The 14400-nt window shown below is 37.3% G+C and overlaps 1 protein-coding gene across 1 annotated transcript in view; it reads right to left on the bottom strand.

Annotated features, from left to right (window-relative positions):
- The window catches only part of ADSS2 (adenylosuccinate synthase 2), a 36175-nt gene that overhangs the window by 17422 nt on the left and 4353 nt on the right, over positions 1-14400 (bottom strand). The window contains exon 2 of the mRNA XM_080615805.1: positions 1783-1885. Coding sequence (XP_080471931.1) covers positions 1783-1885 — 103 coding nt within the window. The remainder of the gene's footprint in view (positions 1-1782; positions 1886-14400) is intronic.

The following is a 14400-nucleotide window of genomic DNA, read 5'->3' as shown; positions in this document are numbered from 1 at the left end:
TAAAGTCAAACCAACTCAGAAGATCCAAAACTATTAGCATAACAACATCTAGCTGAAGAACGAAGGGACCTGCCATTTGAAACTGCTTGCCATACCACTTAATTCTGCATGCATAAAGGCATTTTAAGGCCAAAATACGCAGTATTTAAGACTTCTTCTACAGACTATAACCTTCATGGTACAGTCCTGCTCAATGGTAATAATCTATTATAATAGAACTATAATAGGGAACCTATAAATCCTTACCGTAAGAAGAATCTTAAGCCAGATTTTTTTTTTTTTAAAAGAGACTTTAAACAAGGCAGACCTAAAGAAACCTAGAACAACAAACTTCAAAACAGACAAGACCAAGAGATAGCAAATACAGACAAGAGTATTTGTAAAAAGCTTTCTCCTGCCTACTGTACTTTTAAAGGATACGGTCTCTCCTACTCAGCTCTGAGTTCACTAAACAAAACACGGCAAATGGGCATCCTCTTTTTACTGATTAAGAGCAATAATCTATTACAGAAACATACTACAGTAAAGCATCAAAAGAGACTACTACAATCATCTGCCATAGCCCTCAAAACTAGAAGTAATTCAGATGCCAAGCTCCCCTTCATCAAAGGGAATCTATTTCCATGCCCAATAGTTCAATTTCTGTACAAGTATTAGGCAGGTCAAGTTGATCCAAAACTATCCCACTACCAAGTCACAAGAAAAGAGGCAGGTAAGGAGTTAAAGCTGACTGCAAGGATACAGTCACTACAAGGTGGACCCAAGAATTCAGCGAGTACTGTTTACGAATCAAGTAAGTAGTGACAGAGGCTCTTTAGTTGCTATGCTATTTAGCAAACTGTCAATGACCAATTACTCCTGGCACACATACGAAGCTGAGAGACAAGACTATAGGTTCAGAGCAATCAGATACTCAGGAAGAAGTAACAGTAAGAGCATGGCAATAAAGTCCTGATTTGGAGAAGTACACTACATAAGGGACAGCAGTTCTGGGTATCAGAAAAGCAGGATGAAGCGCTGATAGGTTGTAGCCTTTGGTGACCCAGAGACTCATCTGATATGCACACAAGCACATGCGTCGTTACAACATTGTGTAGACATGGTTTATATTTACCTTCATTATTAGAAGGAAATTTTGAGGGCTACACAGCACTGTTAAGTACATTGGTATCATATGCAATCAAAAAAAAAACCAAAAAACCAAAACCGTATAGGATTGGAAACAGGATACCAAGAGAGGGAGGTAGGTAAGTAGGCTTGTCGGGACAGCAGACAGGACAATCTAAACCCTCTTTTCATATCACAGATCCTGACAACAAAGTACTACCACTGCCTTCAACCTTCTAATAAACTCTCCCAAGAGGACTTATTGGTAAGAACTACATAGTGCAGAAGTCCTTTTTTGAGCATCATTTCACAATCTAATGGGAAAGGAAGGAAAGTTCTATGTTTCAAATAGTACTTGGAGTTACATAGCAGGGCTGAAGATTAAAACGGGAGGAATTCTGAGAATAAAAGAAATAACTGGTAGAGAAAGTAAGAGGGAATGGGAAAATAGAAGATAATGCTGAGCAGCTATCTGTATACAGTGATAGGGAAGACAAAAAGAAACCTCTGTAACCTAAACTTCACAACTGAGTTAAGACAATATTAAGATAGTAGAGCAGTTCAGGTCTATGAGAATTTGAGGTACAAAAAAAATCCTTATCCTGTAATTCTTCCAATATGTCAGAAGTCTGTAACTACAGTGTTGTCTATTGTTTTTAGAGATATCTCACTTACCAATGAATGCAGTGACTTTTGGATTGATGATCCCACTTGGCAGAAGATGAAAGTCATACTCCACAGAATCCACAACAACTGTATGTCCTGCATTATTGCCTCCCTAAGGGAAAAAAAAAAAAGATAAAAAAGGAAAAAAACCAGTGTTGTTAATTTTTTTATATTAAAGACAAATGAAAAAACATCTCAGTATAGAAATGGAATAAACTGGTTCCAGCTCCAATTCTGCAGCTTTTGCTTTTGTTATTCACAAAAAATCTTTCACAGATCTCCTTCTCCCAGAAAATCAGCTTAACTTGTTTTGTCAAACTCCACAATTTCAACATCAATATTATCTGTCATATAGACTTTGGATGATATTTTGGTTCATAAAAAGTACAAAAGCTTGGAGTAAGATTAAAATGTTTCTAAAAATTCTCGGACAGAAGCATAAACATTCTAGAACAAGCAAACATTTCTAAAAGCCATCACTGGTTTTATTAGCTTCCTATTAGTTATGGAGAGTAAATATTAAAAGTCTCAGCAAAGAAAAAAACCACCCAAACCACCAGCTATTGGGAAAGATAAGTCTAGCTGTTTGGCAACATGCAGGCTTGTTATTCTGAATTTTGGGCTGGGTGTTTTGAGTGTTTTTCTATGACTAATAACCAGCAAAGCCAACTTGTTCATTCTATACCTCCTCAGCAATGAGAGGTCTGTAGCAGTACAAGTCACTTATATCTGTAACGTGGTGTTAAGGATTAAATCTAGAGGCAACTAAGACGATTGTGGTTTCGTAAGTCACAGGAAACCCTTTACATCAAACTAACACTTAACATTTCTAGTCTTCTCCATTACCACAAGGAGACTATTATGACCTTGTTAAACTGCAAAATACGTCCAAAATACAGAAAGAAACCTGTGACCAAGTCTTAAAGAGAGTCAAGAGAGGCTTATGAAAATAAAGATTACAAAACAGTTACCAAATATCCCCAGTTCTTGTCTGTTGTACTTTCGAAAAAAAGCTTACACTCTCTTGTGACCGAGTCATTTGTGTAAGACAAGGCTATATACAAAATGATTCTGTCTGTGACAACTACAGGAACATCCTTTACAGGCACCCTGCACCAGAAATAAACAAACTGCCTCACAGAAGAAAAGCCTTAAAGGGAAGGCTTCTAAACTAAGCCTTCTTTCAGCACAAGGCAAACTGAAGAAAGGCATTATACGAAAAGAATTAAAAAGAAACTATATGAGATATTAATCTATGGAATTATAAATCTGAAATATTTCTAAATAATTATAACAGCAGATCTGTTTTTAACCAATGGACTCAACAGCTACTCACTACTTCTGCAACGCTTACAGAAGCATGAATGCAATACATAAAGCTATATATCTGACATTACAAATAAAGAATATTCTTGGTTATCAAATACTTGTGCCAGTATATAAACAAACATACCACAGGTAAAAGCCTAATCTCAGTGAAGCTAGCAGTGAAAAATTCTGGTAACTTCAGCTTCATTTATGTGAGGACTTACACCCAATTCCACATCCTCCTGAAACAGAGGGAACACCAACAAACCTTCACCCAACAAACAAATGTCTAAATGTAAGAAAAGTTTTAATAATTTAATACATAATTTAGTAATATAATTTGGAGCTTTTCCATGTAGTGAACAGTACTTTGAAGAAGCTGCAAGGATCACCGGATTCAGATGGTTTTCACTGCAAATGATCTAACTTAATGAGAAAATGCCAAATTTTCAATTCACAACATGTGAAACATATTGAATGCATAAATATAGCAAGCCTTTCAAGTTTATTTTTAAAAGAAAATAATAAATGTTCAGGAATAACCTTCGTCCTCCTATCCTTTCTACTCAACAGTAGCTGTTAAGGAAGATAATTTAGCGGTCTACTAACTCTACAGTCGTACCTGATTAAAAAGCATGTTAACTAGCTACATTAGCACATAGATCATTTACAACTACTTTTGAAATGCAAGGCTACTGCAAGCTATTCAAAGATTAGAACAACTAAGTTATATACATACATAAAATACACAAGCTTTTTTCCAGTTAGAGAGGACACTAGTTTTCTACTCAGTGTTTGAGAACCTAAACAAAACCTTTCTTGGAGAAGAAAAACAGTTATATACTAGAGTAGTATTTACAGTCAAGTAAATCTGCTGAAAGTGGTAGTTATCTTCTTCCTCATCAGGTTCCTTCAAATTATTTCTATTAGATCCACTGGCAATATCAGTCTAGACAAATTAAACATGAGCACTGAAATGCCTTAAATGAAAATTCAATAAGTAAGTCTAAGTACAACACTGAAGTAGTAGTAATTTATAAATGGGAAGACAAGTCCAAAGTCTCCCACTGCAGCATAAATAAACTGGAGTAACCCATAAGCAACACTAAGATTAGTCAATGACTATTCGGTTTAAATCCCCCATTAACTGGATTTAATTTTCTGGTTTGCTTCTATACTGGGGGGGGGGGGGGGAGGAGAGAAAAAGTTCTCTAGCATCATAAATGTCAAATAAAAAGAATGAAAAATTGGCCATTGTGGAGATTAGATCATGCTTAACAATTAATTCTTAAGTCTCATAATGTTTGCAAAGCTACTTAAAGTTCAGTGGTCACGTCTGCTTAAGTAAAGCATGTAGCATGCAGACTCGGACTTTTAATCATGAGAACATAGCTGCTGGGTTTTGGTGGTGTCAAGACTTCTCCCTTGTGCTGCTGAGTGATGCCAAGGTGTGTTGGTTCCATGCTAATAAATACCCCATGTCCAACAGAATAAAAAATGGCACTTACCTTTTAAACCTTGAACTACATGCACAGCACAGTTCCTATTTCATCTAGAAGCAAGACAGTTATACGTACGTCTGCATGTTTACTGTGAGCAGTTACACTTCAAGTGATTTTGCTAGAGACTTAAGTAGGAAACTTGACGTCACGTGTGAACTGTCATCTGAATATACTTTTAGGCCACACTTACATCGCAAACTTTCCAAAATGCTTGTTTCAGACTCAAGTTTGAATCTCAGAATTTAGTTGTTTATAATATTATGATGCCTATGGCATGAAAAGGTGCTGTTGATAGCAGCTGTCTGGTAGAACATTAAGACAGACCCATCCTGCTTAGAATGTCATTCTGTCAAAATGTGTAATTTTGAAAAATATTTTTAATTTCAAACCATATTTTAGGAGAGCATTAAACCATGAGCATTTCATGAATTCAGTTTTCAAAATTCTGCTACTGATTTACAGGTAAAGCGTACCCTAACCACAGAAGTGTATAGTTATGCATTTGGGAATCCTAATACATTAAAAGAATGGTTTGCAATGTACACTTAGGGTGAACTAGCAGTAAAGTGTACACATGTTGTGTGCTCTGACATTGCACAACACAGGTTCGATAAACAATTCTAATTATAGAAACCTGTACTTGGAGTTCTAGTGGTGGCAGGGTGAAGGGGTGTGTTGTTGTTGTTGTTATGTTATAGGATGAGTTTGGTTTAGATTTTTCTTCCTCCTTCAGAAATCTTTGTGCTGTAGGCAACTATTGCCTCTGGGCATAATTCAAGGTATAAACTGATGAAGTCACTCTTGACATTCCATCCGGATTTCTCACTCCTCCTCCCTCATCACACTATACCAAAATGGAAATCAGTTAGGTCAAGGTAACACTCCTTTCATGCAATTGCTTAAACATTATTAATGGAGAACTAGCTGTGGAATTTATTTTCACTATTAAACAAAGTTCATGCTCAAATGTATAAAGCTTTGCCAGAGGGAAATTAAGATACACAAGCAATTTCTTGAGGCTGGCAATACTCCCCAATTAACTAAATATAATCTACCATATCTCAGTAACCTCCTTGGTACCCAAACTACAGGCTCTCTCCCAGCCATGTGAAAACTGAAACACCTACCTTAGGCCAACACAGAGAGAGTGGCCAAGTTCATGGCGAGACCAAAAGATGCTTTTGCTCCATCTGGAATTCACTACTTGGATATAACAAGAGGGTGAAGGAGTTTAAAAAAAAAACAGACCCTGACACTATTTTAAGTGCTTCCGAAAAACATTTCTGTGATTTTTTTTTTTTCCCACTGCTGCATTCTCAATGTTGTAATATCAGCTACAGTATTGTAAACCCTTAGATCTGCCAGAACATCAGAATCAGAATTTTGAACCTGAGACTGTCTCTCTTAAAAGTAATTTAAGAACCTTTTTCATTCTCCTCCCCAGACCTCCTATCTCTGTCAGTTTCAACAAATATTAAGAAAAAAAATCTTAAAAATAGTTATAATAATAAAAAACCCCAACAACACTGAACCATAACATGGTTTGGGTTGGAAGGAACCTTAAAGCTCATCCAGTCCCAACCCCCCTGCCATGGGCAGGGACACCTTCCACTAGACCAGGTTGCTCAAAGCCTTATCCAGCCTGGCCTCATCACCCTCATAGTAAATCGTAATACCCTAAACATTTATCACTTAATTCTGACATTTATCCTAACAACAACTGTGTATATAGTTGTGTATATAGTAAAACATAGTATTTTCTTAAGTGTACATTTACCACAGAGACAGTGTTTTCTGCACACATTATACCCCTGCACACATCTTCCAAGACACACAGCAGAATCCTTACACAGTGTGAGCTTCTCATTTCAACAGACACAATCTAGAATACCACAACATGCTTTGTTCCATGTCTTCTCATCCTGCAAGTCACACCAAAGGTATCTGCTAGTTACCTGAAAGTTTTCTTAACACAGCATTATCCCTGAAATATACCAAGGACACAAAGACAACAAACACAACAGAAAACCAAAGGCTGTATGTACCCCCTAGCATTCCAATACTGTGAACTGGAAGTATATTTTTAGAAAGTATTAGGAAACAAAAATCAGTCCTTATTAATATTACATCAGAGACTAAGCATTTAATAAATATAATATGCATAATGCTTTTTTTTTGCTAATTTAACACTAAGATATCTCTCTAGATTAGGTTATTACAAGGCTATTTAGGTAAAAATATAAATTATCATCTCCCTTAAGTTCTAATAAAGCTCACTTAGAAGAGAGAGCACTATTAAAAACAAAACCAACCAACCAAACAAACAAAAAAGACAAAACTTTTTTTGTTGTTGTTGGGGTTTTGTTTGTTTGTTTTTCTTTAAATTAGAACACAGCCTCTGGACTTGAGCTCATTTCAGCACAGAAAACTGAGTGTGTAGGAAAAATGCTAAACATGCCTTGCTAGAGAACAGAACATAAACCAGACTCTCCATCCAGCAACAAAGCAGCTACCCAAAACTAAGTCCAACAGGAAACAGTAACAACATCCCTATCAAGAGGCTAACACAGGCTTACTACTCCAGAAGTACTAATCATACCCTTCTTAGATACAGCACCGTTTATTTGTGCATCTCTTTCAAGGCACAGCATTGCTGTTTTAGCATACTCTGAAGTTTCCAAAGTTGGATTTTCAGAAATCATCAGTTTTCTTCGCACTGTATTTTGAGGTAGACTAAAAAAAAAGTTAAAAGCATTCAGTTTGTTTGTTCTGTCTCCTTTCCTTGCACTGTTTTTTCTCCTCTTATCTTTCAACCCAGTATTTGGAGCAGCTCTCTCTCCTCCCCCTAAGCATTCTTTGGTGACCAAGGGATCAGCCCTTTCAGCAGCCCAGAGCTTTACCAAATTACAATGTTAAATTGTCTCACTAATTGAATTTCTCCAACTTTTCAACTGCCAGGAGCATGAATTTTGTAATACAAAGTAATACAAATACATTGTTGCCCTTCCTTTTGATTTTTCTTTGTAGTCAATACCTAGTCCCACTGTTGTTGCCCAAGACTTTGAGAAAACACACCAAAGTTAGGGTGGTTGGTTTCATGGTTAGACCCAGTCTCCAGTTTTCAGGTTATCAGTTGCTGTCTACACTGCTGCCAGCAATGCTGAAGGAGTAACTGGCATCAGATGACACCAAATATTTGTGTGGATAACAGGGCAAAACACAAGCTGGCTCAAACTGAAAGGAGAACAAAAAACAGCTATTTTTATCTCCCAACAACATCAGTTCAAACAATTCATGGAATCATGAAGTTGGGCATCTTAAAAATCACGAATCATAGCCTTGATGCAAAACCCAAACCATAACACCTTCAGCTGTAAAAGTTTCCTGGTACTCTTTATTTTAAGAGTTGTTGGTCTGGATTCTGGGGGGGGGGGGGGGGGGGGTTGTTTGGTTATTACTTTGCTGCGGTTTGTTTTCTTTTCAAAGTTCTGTACATATCGAGCTCAAAACCCTGTCGACTGGACTGGAGTGAAAACATTTCTTGCCATTTATTTGGAGACATAGTGTGAAAGTCATCATGAATAATTAGCATGAAACTATGATGTGTCCCCCAACATAGGAAGGACATGGATCTGTTGGAGCAAGGCCATAGGGCCACAAAGATAATCAGAAGCTGGAGCACCTCTCCTATGAAAACAGGCCAAGAGCTGGCCTTGTTCAGCCTGGGGAAGGCACCTGGGAAGACTTTAGAGCAGCTTCCAGGGCTTAACGGGGGCCTACAAGAGAGCTGGAGAGGGACGTTTTACAAGGGCAAGTAGGGAGAGGCCAAGGGGGAATGGTTTTAAACTGAAAGAGGAGAGATTTCGATTAGACATTAGGAAAAAATTCTTTACTGCGAGGGTGGTGAGACACTGGCAAGGTTGCCCAGAAAAGCTGTGGCTGCCCCATCCCTGGCAGCGTTAAAGACCAGGCTGGACAGGGCTCGGAGCAACCTCATCTAGTGGAAGGTGTTCCTGCTCATGGCAGGGGGTTGGAACAAGATGACCTTTAAGGTTCCTAGCAATCCAAACCATTCTATGATTCCAGATATGGATTTAGTTTAGAGACTTCTTAATTTGATGCTCTGATGGATAAACATTTTAAAATCCTTTTAAGACACAGTAGCCTTTTTAGCCCTTTCAGGATCCTTACAATATTAGATTATACTGATATTTTGGAGTATTTTAAGTAATGAAGTGGAATAGTGAAATAAGATCAGGCACAAGATCATTACTTATCTATAATATTTTAAGCAAAACCTGCTGTTGTAAGATGACTAAATGCATAAGCTCTTAAAAAGGGCATTATTCCAATTTTAGTGGTGTGAAAAAGCCTATAACCCCTAACACTAGCTGGTAATCTTGAAATATCCAAGCTATGCAACATGTTGAACAGCTAAGTCTACAGGACCTGACAGGAAGGGACATACTAATAGGGAAATTAGCACACAAGTACTGTTAGAATGACAGCAATCCTGATAACAAAACCTGCTTTATAGAATCATAGAATAGTTAGGGCTGGAAAAGACCTTAAGATCATCTAGTTCCAACTTCCCTGCCATGGGCAGGGACACCTCACACTAAACCATGCCACCCAAGGCTTCATCCAACCTGGCCTTGAACACCGCCAAGGATGGAGCATTCACAACCTCCCTGGGCAACCCATTCCAGTGCCTCACCACCCTCACAGTGAAGAATTTCTTCTTTATATCCAATCTAAACTTCCCCTGTTTAAGTTTGAACCCGTTACCCCTTGTCCTGTCACTACAGTCCCTGATGAAGAGTCCCTCCCCAGCATCTAGAAGCCTTATTCTAAAAAACATTACCTCTGAAATTACCAGGTTTGAAATATCCCTTTTAGAGAGGTAAACTGCTCAGAAATACTATTTTTTAAAAAGCAAACAAACAAAACAAAAAGGGTTTTTTCTTCCGCTTGCTAAAGATTAGGTAGCCTAAAAATCCTTCTCAGTGTAAGCACCACACCCAAGAATCTGCATCCATATATTCAAGTCAGATAGGTTGGTCAGTACTACACACAAAACAAGATACTATTCTAAAACATACCTATACTGGCAAATGTGAACAGAATCAGTTACATGTACACAGAGGGGACATAAGATAGCAAACGCAGCTGCAAGCATTGCTCATCTGGAGGCCATTTGATAAACATTCTTAGGAAACACCCTTTTGCAATAGTTTTGAATGCCTGAAAATACTAATTTCAAAGGAAAAAAGTAATTATCTGCTAGTTGGCATTTTAGTGGAAACAAGTTTGAAAATTCAATTAATCAAACAAGTGATTCCTGCTAGCCAAAACCCACTGTGAAAGCACTGGAAGGCAATATTTACCTCAAAAAAAGTACACTCATGGACAGGGCACATAGACACCAGTTACCACAATACTGTATCATCCATGGTCCTGAGACTATCACTGGAAAATATACTGAAGACTAATCCATAGTATCAAAGAGGACTGCATTTTAAACATACTGCCTGAACAGCATTTCTAATAACACATCAATATCAATTTTAAGGTAATCATTTCAGCACTTCCCCTATCTAAGCAAAATGGCTTATTTTCTCTTGCATTCTATAGCTTTTAAATATCTTAACTGTCAGCTAAAGCATTCTGCATAAAGAACTAAATAAAACTAGAGGTAATATTAATGCAAGTACCTGACTAAAGTGTTTTGATTTTTTTTTCTTGTAGCTCTGAAGACTAAAACAATTTTTAGAAGCGTAACTCTGAGAAAGGTGTACTCTGCAGCCAAACTGGTAAACTCAAAACAATGTATGAACAACCCCAAAGCAAGACAAGTCTTCTCACTTTGAACCTTCCTGTAGCACAAGAGCTCTTTAGCTTATGTTCTGTCCATGCAGAACAGCTTTCAAATCACGTATAAAACATGGAAAAGGAGCATTCATAACATTTAACAGCAATTTTAGTTCTGGAACTACATTGCTCTACTAGTCAAAAGCCCCAAAGGAGCATACATGTATTGACCGGGTTCACCGGACAAATAAGAACCCATCTTTTTTGGAGTTATGGCAGAGACTTGATAATTTCATAAAGTTAATTTGATATAATAGTAATGACTTATGTCTTCAGAAAGTCTAATTGATGACTACTTCACCAACCTTTTTGTATCATGACTTTTACTGTCAGTATTAAAGAGAGATGCTCTTTTTAGACCAAAAGGTATTTTCTTGAATTAAAATACCACAAAGAAGTTACTGGGTAAGACTTCAGGTATACAGCCCTTAACCAGCCACTACCAAAACTCAGCTAACAGAACACTGAAGTTGAAACAACCCCTATCTGGTGTTTTGTTTTGGGTTTGCTAAACATGAAAGTACAACCAGAATGTTTCCTAGGAAGTCATTTATTCAAGAGTAACTTATTTGGCCTTCCATGAATATACTTAAACAACATTAATGTTTTTCAAGGACATAAAAATAATCAAAGTAGGAGTTACAAGTTCCAGTATGTTTTATACCCCCGCTTGCTAAGTTCAGAGCTGATGAGAAGCTAAGAGAAGCCAACAGTTCAGGAAGTATGGAATCTCATTTTCCAAAAAGACTCTGAAAATTATGTACAGCCATACTCAAATGCTTATGGAGAAATCCCAAACCAGACCTTTTTCCTCTGGTGAGTTTGCTCAGAAAAGTTCCATGCTCCTGCATTTGCAGCTAATCTCACTGATTTACCTGAAAAGCATGCAAAGGACTTGACTGCTTGTCCTTCCAGTTTAAGGAGAAGGATCTGCAGTTCTTCCATCTTCCTGGCACATGGGACCCTTCCAGGAAAAATGCACATTTAATATAACCATCGTTCTCTGGAAGACCCTCATCCTTAATCTTATATTCATGCTAGATTCAAGCTTCAAGTTTTTCTTTTTTTTTTTTTTTTTTGAAAAAGGTACAGTCTAATATGAAACATTAATGTACCAACTTGGATAATTAGCAAAACGCAGCAAGAAAGCAGAGTTGCTTATCCATAAACTGAAAGCAAAAATATTCCTCCTCATAAGAAAACAAAACAACCCATGCATTCCCTGCTTCTTAGAAACTCTGTGAAGAGCATTGAAGAGGAAAAGTATGTATGTGCCATGTGTGCTAGCCAAGGAAGCGTACACGTAAGTAGGAGGCATGTGCAGATACACAAGTAGAACGTACAAGTAAGAAATCACTGCAGTAACACATAAAAAAGTAAAAGGCATTTGAAACTAAGATGCAGGAACAACAGAATATCTTTCTCCATTTTAAATCTATATAAGTTGAAAATACACATTTTATTTTCAGAGCCTATCTTCATTAGTCAAAGGCAGACGAGACATTAATATAGGAACCAGAACAGTTAAATCTGTTTTGAATAGATCGAGACAGCAGTTCAAACCCTGATGCCTCATCTACAGCAGTCCTCTCATAACTGCTAAGGTCTACAACTTGACCTAACAGGGGAGGTGCAAAGGAGAAAAAAGATTCATTAAAAACGGAGACCGAAATTACTACGGCTCTCTATGCTGGTACTCAATACAGAAGTATTTAAAGCAGCTCTGAAATACTGACATACACATTTAAGAGAACTATCTACCCAAAAAGTTCACAGTGACAACCCCTGCCTTTTCTTATGACATGATCAAGATGTCTATTTCAAAAATATGATGCCTTAGGGTAGATAGAGCAAAGAAGTCTTTTAGGTTGCTTCCTTCAGAACAGAAATTAATTGTCTAGTTTAAGGAGATGTTATCTCACGCTACACTGAGGAAGAAGCCATATTCTCCTTTCAACTCTCCCCATCAGATGTGTGTGTACATAATTTTTTCTACAGTTTACTTTTATTGCTACCACATTCCAGCATTCATTTTTAGCTCAGGGCAACCACTGTTGTTTCTGAGCTAGCTATAGAAATGACTGCCAAGTTGGGAAAGAAGTAAGTCAATGTGGCTTTGGCATCATATGGTTGTACACACTTTCATTTAACTCTTAAATGAAAAGTCAAAAATACATCAAGAAAGCTGGACACTACCATTACTTACAAGAATCATAAGAAAAGCTCCATCTTGCCTCAGTCAGAGTCTGGGAATGCTGAACACACCTTTAGTGAGTTGATCAGCCTAGTGAAGAGACATACTTGAACCCCTATGATGCACCCTAACTAGATATAGCCTTGCAATGACTAGGCTATTTGCTTCTTATTTCAATACATATTGCCAAAAATCTCCTTTGAACTTCAGATTGCTAACCATCCCCTTTAAAGATGTGAAAAAATTAATATTTTGATAATTAATTCATTCTCTCACATCCCAGATTTTGTGATTTCCTGCTTTCTGCACCCTCCACCTGCAATGAATTAGCAGCTAATAAACTCTACTGTATAACCTACTCCTGGATTTCAGTATAAACAAAATCCAGCAGCTGGCAATTTTCTTCCTTGACAATCCATTCATGTTTGTTAAGATCTAAACCTAGTTCAAAAAGCCATCATGTAACACACTTAATAAAAGTTTCTAAAACTTTGGCTAGACTTCAGAAATTTTTGAACATGTAGTACAAGAATTGTTGCATCAGAATGAGATCAAAACTGTGGCTTGAGGCAGAACATAACAGAATAACCACATTATGCTTTACACATTCACCTATTTTCTCCTAACAAATAAAAGAACACATAAGTTTTACTTAAGTCTATTAATCTCAAAAAAAGCACACCATATTTCTCTATACTGACAGAACTTCCTCTAAGTAGCTCCTAATGAGACAATATTCAAACAGACTCTTTAGACTGGTTTTGGCCTAGTTTCACCCAGTTTGCAAAACCTCATTGCTGCAACACACTGTTAGGTAGGGAACAGGATTCATTATCCAGGTCCAGAATAAAGACCAATCTATCCTTAATAGATAAAAGAGATTCAGTGAGACGGGCAGATAAGGAACAAGAAAAATGCTGAAAGCAGAGACTGGTCCAGCACTGCATTGCTTCAGGCCACAAAACCTCACAGATGTTTGCTACATTTCACAAGAATATTTAAGAACGGATATTAAAAAAAAAAAGAGACTTTGAAAGTATTTACAGAGAACATCTTACAAATGTCAGTGAGATAGTGCACTAGGAATAAAGTTGTATTTGAAACCTTAACAAATTGCTATAGAGTATTTCATGTTAACCAACCACATATAGTAAGGCTTTGTAATGAGATTGAAAGAACAGTAAGAAACCAGTAGATCAAGGCGTAATTTGCTCTTCAGTGCTGTTAAGATCTCTCTGTTAATGGCACAAACTTCATGAGCTGAAAAATCAGATTTCAACTGTTCTCCTGTTACAAAAGATCACCTGCCAATGATGCTCTAAAGGAGGTCTATGACTTACTGATGGGGCAGGCCAAAGAACTCATTTTACTGACCCCTCTTTCCTTGTCAAAGCACATTATCAGCATGCTGCCAACCACAACAAGGTCCAAAAGTGCATCCAGCACTTTAAAAAAGTGAGAGTTCTAGCTAGACACGTGTCAAATGCCTGAGCTCCTAAAAAAGCGTAAATAGCTACAGCTACTGATTCCATTATTCCTATTTCTGTATGGCCTGCAAAGGCTCTAGACTAAAACACATTTTTAAATGAGAATATTTACAAAAAGAACAAAGTGAGCTTGGTGAATGGAATATAGGAAAACTCCAGTTTAAAAAAAAGTGGCTATATACAGACTAATGATATGGAGGTTATTGGGCAGTATTGTTCTGATAGGTATCAGCTCACAATGGTAACTACTTAACCCCAAGAATCT

This window comes from Psittacula echo, assembly GCF_963264785.1.
Source record: "Psittacula echo genome assembly, chromosome: 4".
NCBI classification, from domain to species: domain Eukaryota; kingdom Metazoa; phylum Chordata; class Aves; order Psittaciformes; family Psittacidae; genus Psittacula; species Psittacula echo.
This window is presented reverse-complemented; position numbering and strand designations above follow the sequence as displayed.